The 18,878-nt window shown below is 43.8% G+C and overlaps 1 protein-coding gene across 1 annotated transcript in view; it reads right to left on the reverse strand.

The window, feature by feature from the left end:
• Positions 1–16,361, reverse strand: part of CCDC175 (coiled-coil domain containing 175) — a 45,892-nt gene extending 29,531 nt beyond the window's left edge. Inside the window, exons 1-5 of the mRNA XM_081120059.1 lie at positions 16,174–16,361; positions 14,161–14,246; positions 12,161–12,272; positions 9,787–9,922; positions 6,427–6,655 (exon numbers count right to left, since the gene is read on the reverse strand). Coding sequence (XP_080976185.1) covers positions 6,427–6,655; positions 9,787–9,922; positions 12,161–12,272; positions 14,161–14,246; positions 16,174–16,330 — 720 coding nt within the window. The 5' untranslated portion in view covers positions 16,331–16,361. The remainder of the gene's footprint in view (positions 1–6,426; positions 6,656–9,786; positions 9,923–12,160; positions 12,273–14,160; positions 14,247–16,173) is intronic.
• Between the last annotated feature and the right edge of the window lie 2,517 nt (positions 16,362–18,878).

The raw sequence follows: 18,878 nt of genomic DNA on the forward strand, positions 1-18,878 counted from the left end.
CTATGTTGATATTTAAAAACCAGATAATGATATTTTTAAATGCACATATTTGGGGGGAAGTTTCGATTTGACTGATGGTTTGTAATTGGATATCATAACCAATATATTATAATTAAAATGATCAGAACCACCCTCTAAAAGATGTAATGGAGTTAGCTGAGCATTCTGATAAGAGGTATGATGTTTTAGTATTACTGTTGCCCCATATCTAGTTTTACATGTATTTCTCAATAGAGATAGAAGAAATAACCACATGGAAGAAATGAAGGCTCAGTTCAACTAATTGTGATAGAAGATTAACAGGCATTTCTGTTTTAATTAATATAGAAGTGGTATTATCATTGACCTTTTCAATTATAGTCACCTCCATAAGCTTCAGTTTTCTTATCTTTAAAATAAGGATGATCCTCACAAAATATTTAACATAGTGCTGGCTTTCACTCAATGTTATTAATTTAAAAAAGATATAGAACCAGAGAGTTCTGAAGTATTTTCTAACGAATAAACAGTCTCCTTTCCATATTAATGTTCCTATACCCAATATAAGAGGAGAGCCTAAATTCTGTTTTATCATCACACATTCAGAATTAAGGAATCTGCCCATAGTTAATCATTTTATTATGTAAAATAAAGCAATATCATAGAAATGTTATATATGGCGTTGTATGCATTTAAAAAAAAATCCATTTTCTAGTATTTTGGCCCATCTTTGTACCTAAGACATGTCAAACTTCCTCTTCCCACCCTACTCCTGAAGAAAACACAATTGCGCTGTAACACTTCAGATAAAGTATCAGAAAATATTAACATGCCAAAAATATTCTTCCAGCATGACAGGAACATAAATTAAAATCAATTCTTTAAAAAGCCTGTTACCGGCTATACTAAAGGTAATATATGTATATAGCGGTGCCTGGGTCAGGCTTGAGAAGCATAACTTATTCTTTCTTACCACTGTGTTGGTAGTAACTCTATCTTTCACTTTTATCTCTTTAAGCCTTAATTTATCCAACTCTCTCTTCTTGTGATAAGCGTCCTGTTTCTTAAATTCACAGAGTTGTTCATATTTATTAATCTGTAGTGATAAACATAAACCAATGAAAAAGCTTATGAGGACAACAAAGTGTAGAAAATCTTCTTTTGTCAATCTAATTCATAGTCAATCTAAGTATACCATATTCAATCTAAGTATATCAACAATAAAAAATAACCAGCCCTGGCCAGGTGGCTCAGTTGGCTGGAGCGTCATCCCATATACCAAAAGGTGGCAGGTTCGATTCCAGGTCAGGGCACATACCCAGGCTGCAGATTCAACCCGCAGCAGGGGGGCATGCGGGAGGCAACCCATTGATGTTTCTCTCTCACACTGATGTTTCTCTCTCTCTCTTCCTCCCTTCCTCTCTCTAAGATCAATTAAATAAGTAAATAAATAACCAAACCAGGGTTTGCCTGTTTTATAGCATCATAGGAAAAATAGTGAACCACAAGGACCAAAGGGTAATTATTAAATGTTGAAATAGTAAATTTATCAGAGCAATAAAACACTGATCATTAATAGCTAATTATAAAAGCAATAGCCACTGTAGCAGTTTATTAGTAAAACACCATAGCAATAGTCACCAGATTTACAGTGTGCCATGCAGATTAGGAGAGTCAAAGCGGGGAAGGAAGAACTGTCTGGAAACCTCATTTCAAATTATTTAATGCGAAACACAACAGACTAAGACAGAGTAAACAAAATCACTGAAGACAGGGCAGCTTACAATCCTGGACGACTTCTAACCATTTTCCAAACATATTCTGATAACTTGTCAGAATATGAAGTAAGTCACCCTCTTATCAAAATCAAATACATCAATGGATTTATCTGTCAAAATGAATTACCAAGAAAAGGTAACTAACAGAGTAGTAATGATATCATCATAATAACCTGGTTCTTAAGGAACAGGAAAGGACCAAAGGGAAAGCCGGCTGGGACGGGCGTGCCATTTGCGCCGGAAAGCTGCAGCTTAACACTCTCCAGGGCTGTTCCCTGCAGATCCGGGGGGGAAGGGCCCGGACAAAGGGAGAAACGGCGCATGCCCAGCAAAGTCTATGTGACGTAAGAGGGTGATTACCTATCAGTCACACCTGGGGCAGGTCACTGGCCAGAAGAGACGTGGCCACTGCAAAGGCCTGAAACCTGAGGCACGTAAGCTCCTGAACAAAGGGAGCTCTCGCCTTGGCCCTCTCGCTCTCGTGGGACTCCTGTTGCAGGGGTGAGCTCTCGTGCTCTGCACTCACTCACAGGGCCCCTGCCATGGGGACCCCACCCCCACACAACTGACTGATGGGCTGGAAGTAGCCTGATCCTGTGCCAGACTCAGCTCCACCATGGAGCGGACACTCTGGACACTGGCTTTGCTTCTAGCTCTGCTGAAAGCCCAGTTACACCTTTTCCAGGACTGGTTTAAGGGAAATGGGACTTTTGAAACCGAGGGATATAACTCCATGCAAATAAAAGTCACTCGCTCGCTTGTGCAAGTCTTAGAAGGTTCTTTTTCTCAGGATATCATAAGAACTCCACGTCCACTAGCAAGGGAGGAATTCCACCTGCACAATTCTCCGGTAATAGTAAGGCCCGAGAAAGCATGTGCAAGTCTGTATTAAAGAGTTATGAAAATACATGTGGCTGGCTTTCCATCAAAGCCACCAGCCACGTCACCAAAGTGCCTACTCTGGATGAAGGTGATCAGTATCAATTGTCTCCACACCAGGGCACAGTTGAAGGAAATGTTGTGATTAATAAATTTTGTTGAAAATTGGAATTCTGTGTTTATGCTTTGGCCTAAGCCTTCTCCCAAGGTCTTGCAACTATAGAAACAATATTAACACAAAGCATTTTGTTTTGTGTTAGGGTCTGAAGACTCTCTGATCCCTGCAATAGCTTTCCTTTTTCATAGGAAGTAAAGGGGGTTAGCAGGGTACTGCCACGACCTGTCAGTGCCTTTAGCGAGCATTGCTGGCTCTCCCCTTCACACCCACTTCAGCAAGTCCCCCCACTGCCCCCGGCATTCCTTCAGGACCCATTACCGTGCCACGGGGTGGTGGCGTCTCAACCTGGCTGGATCAGACATGGCAAGAAGCCTTGCGGTCCTTGGTTAGGAAAGGTTTTCCTATTTTTACTGAATGAGGAAGCAGAGTCCAGTTGTCACTGGCAGCGGTCTTGTGACCATGAGTGAAACCAGCCTGAAGATGAAGATGATGAAGATAGTTGAGCCGCTGAATTAACTAGCCCTGGACACTGCTCTGCATTGGTAATTCCTGCTGTGAGATTATAAATGCCCTTACGGTCTAAGCCAGTCTGAATCTCGCTTCTGCCATTTGCATCTGAAATTATCCTAACTGGTACCATTTTCCAGGGAGATTACCATGGGCAGACAGACTACTGCCCATGGGCCAAATCCAGCCATCGCCTGTGTTTGTAAAGTTGCTCTCATTCATTTAGGTGTTGTTTATGGCTACTTTTCTCATGAAAATGGCAGAGGTAAGTAGTTGTGACGGAGACTGTATGGCCCGCAAAGCCCTAAATAGTTAGTATCTGACCCCTGAGACAGGCTATTCACATAAGGAAGAACCTGTTATATTTGCAAATTTCCTGTTTTAAGCTCCTTTGAGCTTCCTTTCTTGCGTTTTAACATTTACATTAAAAAATAAGAAGTGGGGGGACTTCCCCGTAGGGCTTAAAATGAAGTTAGAAACTTGCCTATTCAATGAAGTAATGTATAGAGTGCCTCCCATGTGCGACGCACGCCAGGCTCTGCTGGCAGTGCTGAGAAACAGCGGTGAAGGACTCAGACAGGACCCCTGCCCTGCGGAGCCTTCTTTCTGTGGGCAAAGCACAGATCTGCACATCCTATGCTGCGCTGATGGACTGTTTAAGCCCCAGGGGTAGTAAAGAAAAGGGACAGGGCTCGCCACTCCTTAGCCCCTAGTCAGCTGTGCCCGCACTGTGGCACCCCACTTTTGGCCCCTGGAATGTAGGCGAGCTCCAGCATAGGTGTCTGGTGTGCTTGGAGAGAGAGTAGTGCTTTCAGGAGAGGGCTTGAAACAGCACAGGGACCCAAGTGCTGCTCAGCATCGTGGTCAATACGGCATGAAAACAGGAATAAAACGCCTTTTGGTCCTTACTGTCCTGAAATTTCCATTTTCTTGTGATAATAATAAACCCAAGTAAGGTCTCTCCCAGTGATGGGAGCCCCTCACTATTTTTGAGACGTGGATTTCAGCTGATTCCAGCACTGCGTCCAGGCTAACAGCCGGCTTCAGCCCAGCTAAGGTCCCAGGAGCTGGGCTTTTACAAATTTGGTTTAGTGGTTGCAGATGGCCAAGGGACTCCTTGCCAGGTCCTTCGCAAAGAGCCCATTCTAAGGACGACTTAAGCTGAGTTATCGATATTCAAGAAGAATCATCCATGGTTTTAGTGTAAAAGTATTCCTGAAGACACTATTACTGTGGTTATTGTTGATGGGAAGGGAAGCAAAGGAGAGTCAGACATTGTTGAGTATGTTCAGCTGGCAAGCGGAGGCCTATTTGCTCCACCAGGAAGCTACGGCTTCATCACGCAAGAAATCCCAGCATTGTGTCCCTCCAAGGGGATTAACACCCCTCCCTTCCCCCCTCGGGTACTTGGTTGGGTGTAGGAGGGGGGAGCAGGGGAAGATAAGGCCTGGGCACTAAAATCAAAATAGTGCAGGGGGAGGTGCTTGACCCTAGAGGCCTGTCAGTCTAACCTGGGAAAGAGATCATTGGACCCTATGAAAACTTGGGAAGCTAACTGGTTATTTTGAACAATCCCAGGAGACAAAGATATCTCTCCCCCTGCTCCCCCTGCTCAGGACCTGCATTCGCCCATTCTTTTGTGTTCTCTCGCATCTGGGAGTACGTGACCATGGGGGTCCAGTGGCCACATGGGACCCGCGGCAGACTTCGAGGGCTCCAAAGGACTATGAAGCAGAAGCTCTGGGCACTGGCCTTTGCCTTGGCCTTGTTGAAGACACAGCTGTACTTTTTCCACAGCAGGATGGAGGGAGATGGGACATTGGGAAGCCAGGAGGAGGACTCCTTTGATATTACATCACAAATAAACTCTACCACCACACCGCAATATCCCATGAGTGGGTCCCTGAAACGCTTTCCTCGCTTCCCCTGGAAGAGCCTGCTTTCCACCGACAACAACAGGTGCCTTGAAGGGCAAAGCAGCTTAGGCCTGGTTGGAACTTTTCAAACGCTCAATTCTTACCATGAAACCAATCACCGTAGCAACCAAATGTTGGTCACTGCCAGATTGTATTCCTCTAAATTCTTAATGAAGACTCAAGAAAAGCAATTTAATAAATATCTTTTTCTTTCTATATTTAAAAAATTAAATACAGCAGCATTGCCAGCTTGAGTCCAATAACCTGAGGTTACGGCAACTCCAGTCATGGGGAGGCAGCATCGGGAGCTCACTAGGAATTCTCGTCACGAGCTCGGCCCCCACTACCGAGGGAGGAAGACGACTGATGCTGGAACCCCCTAACACAGAGACAACCCTGCCTCTCCTGGGACAACGGAAAGCAGAACAAAGAACCGCCAACAGTAAGCCATTCTAATGGTGGGTTTCAATTAGCACGGCCCAGCAGACAGCAAGAAGCTGTCATTATACCCCCACCCCCTCACAAAAGTGCTGGCTTCAAAATACAGTGGTACCTCTGTTTTCGAACATCTCCGATGACGAACATTTCGGTTTACCAGAATGTAAACCCAGAAGGAAATGCTTCGGTTTTCGAACACGCCTCGGAAGTCGAACATGCCACGCGGCTTCCACTGAGGGCAAGACCCTGAGGCCCAGCTGTCGGCTGTGGGTCCCTCGGTTTTCGAGCATTTCAGAACTCGAACGGTCTTCCAGACGGAGTACATTTGAAAACCGAGGTACCACTGTACTCTTTTCTCTTAAGGCCTTTGGCTCTGCCCAGCCCCCTGCAGGTGCTCCTCTCAGATTCATTCAGCAGGAGCAGCAAGCTGGGGCAGGGCTAAACCCCTGGTCCTGCCCTAGAGACACAGCCTCAGAGCTGCCTAAGGCAACCAGATGACAAATATCTTCCCCAAGGGGCTCCCCTAAGAGTCCTGCCATCAAAAGATAGATAAAATCCCTCAAGACAAAGGGCGCAGTGAACGTCCTCTCTGTCCGGGGAGCACACCCACGCCTCCCCCTCTCCCTCTCCCTGCCCGCAGGCATGCAGGCATCTCCTAACCTCTAGTGGTCTCTACTCTATCCCCAGCCCCGTGTTCACAGGAGATACCCCGGGAGTGCTGGCTAGCCTTGAGGGCAAAGAAATTCTTTCCCATTTCAGGTTTGCGATTCGGTACAACTCTATACTATAAAAAATAAATCATGCCACTTACCTCTTCACTCAGCCTTTGTTTTCTTTTCAAATACTCTAGTCTTTCTTTTTCTATTTCCTCCTCCACGTCTCGAATATATTTCTTGTGAAGCTCTAGCTCTTCCTTCTCCAAGTTTATTTTGGTGAAAGTCTCATTGATGAAGATAGTGGTTGCAGCTTTTTGTCCCATCATGTGGTTGAACAACAGGACAACCTTTTCATACTCCTTTGCCAGCACCTCTTGCTTTTTACTAGGAGAAAAAAAAATCATTCATGGCATAAAAAGTGTGGCTTTTAAGAAAGGAAATTAAAGTCCGTTTGGCGAGATCAACCACCATAAAGGGGGGAGGTTGTAAGGGATACTGATTTTAGAATTGTATTTGTGATACCTAAAAACTTGGTTGAGATGAGGAGAGATGGAAACAGAAGACAAGTGTGAACCTTGTAACTGTTTACCACTGCAAGAATGTCCCGTGGTCTGGCCTCACCTCACCCACCCCACGTAGCAGGTAGTAACTATGGGATATTTTGGATTAAAGTATGTAATGATTCAAAAAAAGTTTTGAACAGGTAAATGAAATCTGGCTAGACAAACGGTTTGCTATGTAGCATGGACCTATCTATGTTACCATCCTGAGATACGTAGTTAAGTCAAAGAAAGATAAACATCGCACCACCCCTCCAGCCACCTTCTGATGCCATGGTCCTGCAGGGAGGGCCCGGGAGAAAGCTAGCCTTCCTCTGACGGACAGGAGTTAGGCGAGGAGAGGGTCCATCTTCACTGTTCAGAGGATGCTTGAAACCTAAGGTGAACCCTCTTAACTTCTCCCAGCTGCAGTTCCAAAGGAGACATTAACCTAACACATCAGCTGGTCACATTCACTGGAGGAAGACCTTAAGACCGCTAGAAACATCTACCCTGGGGTTAACAAGAAAAGATTTGGAGGAAGAATAACTGTCACCCTTTCTGAGACAGGCCAGTAAGCCAGGACAAGTGGAACAGGGAAACTGAGACAGATAGCTGAACAAACTGGCCAAGGAATTTACAGCCAGATACAGAAGGTCACCTCCCTAGAGACAATATCTAGGCCTCAGTTGCATTTCAGCTCCAGGCCCAGAATAGCAGCAAAACCAGGTGGGTGAGGCCAGGACCAGCTGCAATGACTAACGACCCCCTGCCCGGGCACTGACCGATCAGTAAAGACCATGACCCTGAAAGAGCGCAACTGGAAAACTGGTGAATTTTCTGCTGAAAGCATCCCCTAAGGCCTCCCCTAAGATTCCTGCCTGCAAGAGATAAAAGCTCTTAAGACAAAGGACCCAGCATGTGTGCGCTCTCTCTGGGAACATGTCCATGCCTTCCCCTGCCTCCTTTTCTTCCCTCTCGTGTGCATCTCCTAAACTCTAGGGGCCCCTATGAGACTTGCAACCAGGAGAGCAATGGGCAGCAGCAGCTAACTCTCTGAACCTGTCACCAAAGGGCCCCTTTTCTCTGACTTCCCAGTGAGCCAAAGCAGCCCAGTCTAGGCTCTCCTATTGCTTCTTTTATGCTAAGCCCTAGGCAGGTGCCCTTAGGGACAGGTCCTGTTTGGTAACATTTCTGTTTTCATTTTAAAAAGCTCTTACAATGTAAAAACCTTTTTCCTTTTTCCAGTTCCCTAGGACTAAAGACTTTAGTTTGAGTGGTTGTGTGCAAAGGTTCAGGAAAACGGAAACATGGTTGGTAAGTTCAATTTCTAGAGGTCAACTCCACCACAGAAATGCAATAAATGGAAGCGTAGGCTAGATGGAGTCAGACAGACCATGGGTGTTTTGTGGCCCAGTAGGGGAAGCCTTCTAAGAATGAATCGACCTAAGGATGAAGTAGCCTCAGGGAGGCAAAGTGAAAGAAAACAGTCAAATAAAAAACCCTAACTGGGAGTAACGGGATGGGTTGAGAAGAGAGCACTCAGAAACCTGACGCAGAGCCTAAGGAAAGCACACCAAAGAGCTTGCAGGTGTTCAGTGTTTGAGGACTGTCCAGGAGAGGACCACCTGTCAGAGAGTGGTCCTGATATACACCTTTCTTTGAAAAATGGCTGCAACAAACAATTGTAGCTTGATGATGCTAGCTCATCAAGCAACCCACTTTATGTCTGTAACTTGCCTTTCCATAAAAATTTCTCTAGAGCACTGATTCTCAAATGTGGTCAGGACCTACCAGCACCAGCAGCAGCACCTGGGAACTTGCTAGAAATTCAAGTTCTCACCCTCACCTCCAAGACCTACTAAATCGGAAATTCAGGGGTGGGTGTCCCCAGTAATGTTTTCACAAACACACCAGGAGGTTCTAATCCACCGTGAAGTTTGAGAATCAGTGGTCTGTAGGGGTGTGACGGTGCTGAGTATTGCAGCTTGGAAATGGGCGGTCTAGTCTACACAGCAGTCTCTGACAGTCACGGTGAGCATGCACCATGTACAAATCTGCATTGTGAGTCCGCAGCAGGGGCTGGAGAATGAGTGTTTCCCAAACCTATGTGATGATGAACTTTCTTTCTCATGGAGCACCTCCCGGGACAGGTGTTCCGAGAGTCTACTTTGGGAAAGGCATCCCTGGGCCTTGAGGTCTCTGCCTGATTCCTCTTGCTTTGAAATCTTGTGCACCAAGCAGTCCTCTGATTATTTTAGCTTCCCACGAAGATTTTCCCTCCTATGATGAGGGCTCTTTGAACATTTCTCATTTTGACAAACTGACATTCTAATATTTACACATTAGCCTTGCAAATTTGCTCACAGTACTGAGTTGTTCTTTGGAGGTTTTTGTTTTTTTGCTTTTTCTTTCAGAATCTCTTCCTCCCTGAGATGGGTAAGTCAAGACTTGTAATCCCCATTTAACAGATGGAGAAAATGAGGCCCCCAGGGGTGAAGTGCTGGCAACGCAGCTAGGAATAAAGAAAAGAAACTGACAGGAGTCAGATCCTACCCTTAGCCCTCCGGTAGGTTATGACTGAACATCTTTAAGGAACTAAACTAGCTCTAATATCTCTGGTTTGATACCATATTTACACCCAGCCAGATTTCTCCCTTTGATGCTGAGGCCTGTAACCTTCATTTTGCTGACATGGAAACTAAAGCCGCTGGAGCCTCTGCGTGTGGAGGGGGTACGAGGGGTGCGGGATTTACACGCAGAGGCTGCCGCTCGGGAGCTGGGCCGCCTCGGAAACTTTACAGGTCTGCGGACTGCAGGGGTGGACGGTTTTCTGCTCTCTCCCCGTTCCCTGCACCCCCCCCCCCCCATGGGCCCGGGCCATCTTCTGTTCAGGTAAGAGGACAGCCCTTAGGGCAGTTCCCCGCTCCCCCAGACCCGACTCCCTCGGGCACTGAATGCAAAAGAAGTACCTACCCCAGGGTTTGATTATTTTCTTTCAGCTCAAGTAGTCTCGTCTTCAGAAACTCTATTTTATTATTTATCCTTGTAATTTTCCTTTGTAACTGTTTTATCTCAAGAAGGTTTAATCTGCGAGCATCAGTGACAAATTCTTAGAAGTAAGTGGAAACGTTATTGTCATTTGAGAAACAGCACAATTGTAGAAACTAACTTTTCAAATCATGAACAAATTGCCTTTCTTTGAAATACCCTTTTAATGATGTTCCTGTATCAGATGCCTCTTCCTTACGACTTCGGACCCTCTCAGTCTTATCTGCCTGTCATTCCCCTCATTTCGGCTGCTGCTCCGGGCAGCTTCAGGCTGCTGCAGTCTGACGGCACCTGATTCTTGCTTTTCCCATCCACTCATCTCCCGCCCAGGACTTCCCTGTCGCCTCTCCAATGGGACTTCTTTTTTTTTTCTCCTTTTAATTAAAAAAAAAGTTTTTATTGATTTTAGAGAGAGAGGAAGGGAGAGGGAGAGAAAGAGAAATATCAATGAGAGAGAAACATAGATGGGCTGCCTCCTGCAGGGGGATTGAACCCACAACCTGGGCATGCGCCCTGACCAGGAGCTTCTTTAGAAACCCACATCCAGACATGGGAAGCCCAGAGTGCAGGAGGTGGGCAAAACTGGACCAGTGATCACCAGGGGTCAGTACCTGGGTGGCCTGAGAAGAGGTAACTGTGTCTTAGGGGCATGCTCTCATATTTCACTGGTTGCAGTTGACAACAGTCAGCATCATAATGCACCCCATATTAGCTCTCCTTTCTCCCTGCTTTGGGCTCCTTATCCCACTCTCCGCCTCCCTGAATTGTACTCCCTAATAAAATAACAGTGCAAAAGCCATTGCCTCAGTTCTGTTGTCTAGGGAACCCGCTATGTTTAAAAAACACACAAAACCCCCCATGAATCATTCATCAACAAATAACAAATCAGTATGATCACAGGAGACTCCAGAAGGTGACCACAGTGCATGACAGATAGATGGTAACAATGCATGAATTTCTGATCACTGCTGATAGAAAAAGTCCTGGATGGTCCATTTCTACACATCAGATTTCCTAGAAGTGAACTGTTACCTTCCCTGAGACAGCTGGGTTATTTTTTCTAGGTTACTAGTTCAATTGTTCATTGTAGCAAGGCTTCCCGAACTCTATGTCTCAAATATGCATATGCAATATGTGGGGATCTTGTTGAAATATAGGTTCTAATATAGCAGGTATGGGATGAGCCTAGAGATTCTGCATTTTGTAATAAGCTCTCAGGGGATGCTGCTGCTGCTGATCCAAGAACCATCTTTCGAGTAGCAAAGCTTGGCTCATAAGGCCAATTAAAGTTACTCGAGTAAGTATTCAGCAGGTATCAAGGACCATATAAGCTTATATGGTAATGATTTTCCTTCTAATATATTTTTTCCTGATTATAAAAAAGTAAACCAACCTAGACAATAAAAAGCAACCAAAGAAAATAAAACAAAAACATTCTTAATTGTGCCTTCAGCACAGATTTCTTCTGTTATTTTTCTCCGCATGTATATAGTTGGTTGTATTTTCCCCGCCAAGCTAGACTGACACCGTGCATGTTGTTTTATAACTGACTGTATCAATCAGGGTCTAATTAGGTCATAGAAATCTGAGAGTAAATTCATAGGGAAATTTTAATATAAACAATTATTAATTTGTATGCATATATGTATAACCCATGGACACAGACAATAGTGGGGTGAAGACATGGGGTGGGGATGGGGTAGAAAGGGGTTAATGGAGGGGAAAAGAATTTCAACAATAAAGATACATTTAAAAAACAAAAACAAAAAAATGTAAAAATAAAAAGGATTATTGACTATAACAGAGGACTAGAGTAATGAAGGAATGAATAGTAAGAAAGTAAAGAGAACTCTAAAGAATTCAGGAGTTGAAGACGTTAGGTCAAGTGAAATAAGCCAGTCATAAAAGGACAAATATTGTATGATTCCACTTATATGAGGAACCTAGAGTAGCCAAACTTACAGAGATAGAAAGTAGAATGGTGAGGTAGGCCAATCGAGCTGCCTAATTTAGTTGGATAAATATCAATTTGGAATAGGCTGATCTATATATATCTTTAGTCTATTTAGAAACTAAATTATATAAATTTAAGTTACATATGTATTATTTCCACTTAAAATGTCAGGAAAATCATTATGGATCTCACTGTGTTTGTGTCGTGTACTCTTTCTAGCTATATTTTGACATGAAATAACTAAATTTAATCTTGTTTAATCATAAACTCATCTTTTTACAAAAGAATTTGGTTCATTTTCTTACACAATAAACTAAATTTCTATAGTTATTATCCTCAAAATACCTTCCAGTTCTGTGCTAATGTTACTAGGAAGAGTTTCCAATAGAAAATACAGTCTGCTGAATTCCATGCTTTCAATTTCCAGAAGTTCAATGGTGTCTTTTCTCATTTCTTCCTAAAATTTTAAATTACATGTTAGAATAATAAAGTTTATCTCCTAAACAATGCCCTATAAATGTTTTCAAAGGTCAAAATGTGATTTTAATTAAATACCTGCTGCTGCTATTTTTATTTGGAATAGAAAGTAGAAAACATAACTACAATCAGTTTCAAGGTGTCATTGTTAATCTTTAAATTTCTGCTTATTTTCTTCTACTCTGAAATCATCTTTCCCTATGTGTATGTGTTTCCTATTTGCAATTTCAACCAATTTAAAGACTTCAACAAAAAGGGTAACATTGACAAAGATGTTACTTAATTAAAAATAGAAAATGCCTATAGAAAGATGCTTAGGTATAAAGAGAAAAGTGGTTCTCTTTATATACCTACAAACCCAAACAAAAGTCAGGTGGGCCTCTTGTTATTACTATTATTAACTTAAAATTTTGGGGGGTGGGGTTATTTGAAAAATAATTCAAAAATCTGTTAGTGGAAAAAAATCATCTTTGTAATAAATGGCCATAATGGCTATAGTTACTTTATGATGTGAGAAATTGCCATTCTATTTTATGAGTAATGAAAAGCAGGTTATGTAATTGTATATATATAGTATGATCACTTTTCTATAAAAAAGAAAATTCCATACAGGCACCATCTAGATCCTGAAAGTAGGAAGAATACTCATCAGGGAGTTAATTGTGATTTTCTTAGGGTGGCGGGGTCATCGTGGTTTTTACTCTCTTCCTTTTGCTTGTCTATTGTTTTCTAAGTTTTCCAGAGTATGCATGTAGTGCTTTTATAATAGTGAAACTCTGTTACTTTAGAAAATAGAGGGATTTATCTCTGTTTAAGAGATTTCACAGGCCAGATATTAAGTGGAGACATACTAGATACTTTAATAAGCCACAATAAATATGTTGATCCCTTCAATTCCTGAAGAAAAACAATTAAAAGCAAAACAGAGGAAAAGGTTTTCACAAGACCACAGCACAGTGGAACACGCACAGCCTCTGAGTGTACGTATTCCATATGCATGTACTCTATTTGTAATCAATTAAGTATAAGTATAAAGTATAATTCTGTAGTACACATATGCAACTACATATAATTTTACATAAAATATAATTGTAATCAGGTTAACTTTTATCAGTAGTCTGTAGACCCAAACTCATTTACTTTACAGCCATATTTTTCTATTTTTAGATTCCATATTTCTATATAGTAGATTCTCATTTAATATTTTTAAATCAAATAAAGAGACTTCGCCATTCTGATCCTTCCAGGGAAACACTGTAAAACATCATCCAGGACCAAACAGAAAAGTTTGTGACATTTCAAAAGGAAATTCTTTATTTCTTTGTGGGGCTGAGTTAGTCTAACCCAAAGAATTTCTGCTTGTTTGTTTGTTTTCACTGAACAGCACGGTCTACCTCAGTGAAATGGGGACCAAAAAGATTTTCACCAGTCACGTAAGGAATTGCTTAAAGAGAGCTGAGTTCATTCGCACCACACATGCGATTCATTTCAGAGGCTGTTTTAAGCAATGCTCACATATTGGTGTCCCAAGCATTTGCCCATTTGGCCCACCCCTTAACTGAGCTCTGTTATCACCATATTGCTTCTCTTAGCTGGCTCGCCCTCATCCATAGCACAGGTCTTAATTAAGTGTTCTGCATGGAAAATTGGGCAACAGTCCACAGTTCAGCAACGCTGGTTAAAATGCTTAATAAATTGAGAAAGAAAAAAACTTATTTTTTACTCAGGGTAAATATTTTCCCTATTTATCTATTAAAATGCCTTGAACAGAGTTGGTGCTAAATTAAAGTTTGATAAAGAAATAAGAGGGGGAAAAAAAGAAATAAAAGGAAAATTGGGGGGGGAAGCTCATATAGGTAATACAATACCAATTTCTTGACAGCTATAGCCATGTCCTTAAGAAAGATCCTAGCTTCTTCATTGCATTTAAAATAGTCACTTTGCAGTGATCGTTCTAAAAAGAAAAAAAAAAAATTAGAAGATTAGGATCTCTAATTTACCTGTCCAAATCCTATTTAACCCTTAAGATCTAACTGAAATGTTTACTCGGCTGGAAATTACGTCTTCTATCTCTGAATTTCTATAGCACTTTATATAAATCTCTTTTGTACTTATTATCTATTTCATAGTGTTCTAATTTAGGTACATCTTTTATGTTCCCTGAGGATATACTCTTCTTAAGAGTCTGTCTTTGCAGCTCTCATGATAGAGGGATGTGTATAGGATAGGACAAAAAATCCAACAAGCATTTATGGAAGGGATAAATACAAGAAACCTACAATGTAGGTTTGTTTAAGAATCTTTTCATAAAGCCTGGCTGGTGTGGTTCAGTGTTGAGTGTCGATCCATGAACCTGGGGGTCACGGCTCAATTCCCAGTCAGGGCACATGCCTGGGTTTCGGGCTTGATCCCTAGTAGGGGGCTTGCAGGAGGCAGAAGATCTATGATTCTCTCTCATCACTGATATTTTTTTCTCTCTCTCTCTCTTTCTCTGAAATCAATGAAAACATATATATTTTAAAAAGGATATTTTCATATATATTAAATACAGTATTTTGCCCCAAACCACACATTTAATTAACTGTATAAAAAAAATCTAGGTTGATTCTTGTAACCTTATGCTGATTCATAATTCACAGGTACGAAATCTAAGACTTTGAGGTCATGTTATATGTTCAAGGTCACAGAGCCCATCTCATAGAGTCTGGATTCAAATGCAAGTGGTGTGACTACAGGGTCCACACCTTTAATAGCCCTACTCACGTCTCAGAATAGTAAACAGCAATTTCTGCCCTCGCTTCCAGGGCACCTGAATTCTCCTAATGAACTAAGCTCCCAGGCCAAGTGAAAATCAGTTACCAAGTTTGCAAGCAGGTGTGTGCTAGGGAGGGCCAGGCATTGCCTATTTCCTTTCCTTTCTTCTAAGGAATGAATGAACGCACAAGCTTGTTCCCACTTGCAAATGGGCTGGAGGGCTACATATTTTATAACTCACACCAAAGACAAGAGGTTCAATGAAGTTTTTTCCTAAAAGAAAATCTTTGAGGGTCCAAAAACTATTAGCAGAAAAAGTATTTGTGCCTAAGTACTAGGGTTGGGTGAATACGCTGATCTGGCTGACCTTGGACACACGGAATCACTGAGGTCTCTTTGGTGGTTAACATTTTTACTGAAAATACTCCTCTAAACTTAAAAGAATTGTGAAGTTAAATGAATTCATCCAAGAAGAAAAAAAGACACTATCCCAAACTAAGAGTAACATTATGATAGAGATTAATATGATTATTTAGAAACAATTAGATGATTAGAGTAAAGCCAGGAGGCGCTTTGTTGTGGGTGTAAACGAGGGCAACAAACCCGCCCTTCCTTGGACTGTCTCTCCTTAAGCTCGGGGGCCTTGACTACAGGTCCAGCTTTCTAACCGAAGCGGCGTTTTAACCGGGCCCCACCCCAGGTTACCATCTGCTTGCGTCTCCCAAACAGCCTACTTTTCCTTGCCTGGCACAACAGGAGCTTCCTAAACACTGTTTCTTGTTTGCCTGCTAATCTCTCCAGCTCGCCATGGCATCATGTTGGGGGAAATCAACTTGTCAAGAGAAGTCCAGGAGGGGAAAGGTAAAACTGAATGCAGTCTAAACGCAGGTCCGGCAGCCGGCGACGGCCGGCAGAGCAGGACTGGTCACCAGCGGCCAGCGAGGGTCACCCGGCCGAGCGCCGCAGCGCACCCCGTCGCCTCGCTCGGCGCCGGGGGCCGGGGAGGCCGCGCCCCAGCCCGGGGCGCGCCGGGCCGGGCGGGAGGGTCCCCCGGAGGCTCCCGCGGAGCGCCCCCTAGGCATGGCCGCCGCCGAGGACGTCCCTCCCGGCGCCCGCGGGCCTCTCACCCACAACCAGAAACTGCTCCAGCGCTGCGGCCGCCACCGAGGAGCCCAGGGTGGGGGGGAAGGTGCATAGCTCCAGGGAGGGGCCGGTGGAGACCGCGGCCGTGCCCTGCGGCTTCTCGCCGAACCCCAGCTCCGGAGACCAGGAGCGCAGCGCCATCTCGCTGCTGCTGCGCGGCGCCGACCCGGCCGGAGGCGGGGACCCCGTTACCGGGGCAACGAGGACGCGCACGCAGGCGCCGCCTGGCGCCCCCGCGCGGGGCGGGGACCTCGGGGCCTCTGACTTGACCCACAGCAGTTACGCGACCCGGGAAGGCCGAGCCCCGCTTCAGCTGCCCCCCCTCCTCGCATTTCCGTTTCTGCAGTTCGGGGCCCTGGTGCTTTCCTCCTGAACCATCGGGTCCCCTCGAAGGCGCCCCGGCAGGCGCCGCAGGAGCTCAGCTTCCACAAGGGCCTGCGGAGCTGGCTCTTCTGTCACCTCCACCTTCGCAGACGCGCGCCAGTGGTTCTGATGGGCCCGGGTAGTCACACACCTGCAGGTCACACACCATTTTGGTTTCCCAAAATGCCCAGTCTGTCGCTGCTTCCCGCGACTTTAGTCTTTGCCATAGGTCTTCGGGGTGATGATTATGGTTACCCCATTTTTCAGAAATCATACCGAGGTGGGAGACCTCGGAGATCACCTCTGGCCCAGCCCTTGGGACTGGACAACGGCAGAACAGCTTCTCCCACCCTGGCCTGGGGCACAGTCAGCTCTGCCAGGGCTGCGCTGCAACCAGGCGACAAGAGGGCAGGGGGTGCGGCGGGGGTGAGGGGCGCTCCGGCCTGGGCAGGCCAGCGAGCCGGGAGCTGTGGCTCCAGCGTGCGGGGTGCAGGGAGAGAGAAAGCAGGAGCCCAGCCTGGGTTGTGAACTTACTGTCGGGCCTTGGATTCTGAACTCAAGAGTTTGGGTTTTACTGCTGCAGGCGGTGCTGCTGTGAGAAGTTGAACAGATCAAGCTGCTCCTTGTTGGCAGCTGCTTGGTAATCAGTTTATTTCTGCCTAAGGTAACATTATGGTAGAATAGAATATCCTTATCAGTTGCAGGCATTGTGATTTTTTTCAAGGAAATATCTGCAGAGTAATCAGAAATTAAATTGGACCTGAAAAAAACAACCCACATTTAGCATAAATGTCTTTCTTATTTTATTATTATTATTTTTGTCACTGATGTTTCTGGTGGCATCTTCATTTAGAAAGGTAGCAGTGATGATTGTTACTGCTCACTTAGTATTTTTATAGACGTTTCAAATACTCATGATCTTAAGTAGCAATATTCTTAATTTTCTTATTTTTAATTCATTTAATTCTTATTTTTACAATGTCTTAGCTATGATGATTCATCTGAAGATGACCCAGTAAAGATCACTGGGGTATTAAGCTCTCCATCTGATTTTAAAATCTTTGCCTTCTCCCTTTCTCTCTGTCTAGCAAAGAGTTTGCCAGTTGTTGTTTTTTTAAACAAAACGTTTTATGTGTACAGTTAGGCTGCCTGAGATATTTGCCCTTTTTTAATGTAAGCATTTATCCCTGTAACCTTCCTTTAGTACTTTTGCTGCCTCCTCTAAGTTTTGGTAATTTGTGGCTTTGTTTTCATTAATCTTGAGGTATATTTTAAATTTCCCCTTGATTTCCTCTATGACCCAGTGATTGTTCAAGAGTATTATTTATTTTCTATGTATTTGTGAATTTCCCTATTTTCTTGCTTTTACTCATTTCTAGTTTTATTCCATTGTGCTCAAAAAGATATGTGGTATGATTTCTATATTCTTAAACTTGTTAAGACTTGTCTTGAGACCTAACATGTGATCTATCATGGAGACTGTTCCGTGTGTACACATGAGAAGCATGTGTATTCTTCTGCTGGGTGAAAAGGTCTGTATTTGTCTTTCAGGTACATTTGGTCTATCGGTTTGCTCAAGTCCATTGCCTTTTTTTTTTTTAATCCTCACCTGAGGATTTCTTTTTTTTTCCATTGCTTTTCAGAGAGAGTGCAAGGAAAGAGAAACATCGATGTGAGAGAGAGACAGCAAGTGGTTGCCTCCCGCATGTGCCCCAACCAGGGCCGGGATCGAGCCTGCAACCGAGGTACATGCCCTTGGCGGGAATCGAACCTGGGTCCCTTCAGTCCACAGGCTGACACTCTAACCACTGAGCCAGACCAGCTAAGGCCATTCTTTCTTTATTGATCCTTCTGTCCAGATGTCCTATACATTACTGAATGTGGGATGCTGAAGTCTCTCACTGTTATTGTATTGTTGTCTGTTTCTCCTTTCAGATCTGTCAATATTTATTTACATACTTAGGTGTTCTGATGTTTGGTGCATATATATTTACAACTCTCACATTGCTGTTCAGTGTCCTTCCATTTCTATTTGAAACACTCCTTCTAGCATGGTAGGGAGTGACCAGAAGGAGGTAATTCCAGCAGAATTATTTTAAAAGGCTGTGACACAGGATAAAAAGAATTCGATTTATTCATTGAAGAAACTGTGGCTAGCCAAATTAATTCAGTTCAGTATTGAACTGAAGGAAAATTAAAAAGTAACAGTCATATTGAGGAGCCTGAGGGTGATGCTTGTACAAAGCACTGACTAGAAGAGCAGGTTGGAGTCTGAAAGCAAATGAGCCTTCTGTCTGACTAGGCAAAGCTTGGCTATTCCGTTAAA

Source organism: Miniopterus schreibersii (genome assembly GCF_964146895.1).
Source record: "Miniopterus schreibersii genome assembly, chromosome: 1".
Taxonomy (NCBI): domain Eukaryota; kingdom Metazoa; phylum Chordata; class Mammalia; order Chiroptera; family Miniopteridae; genus Miniopterus; species Miniopterus schreibersii.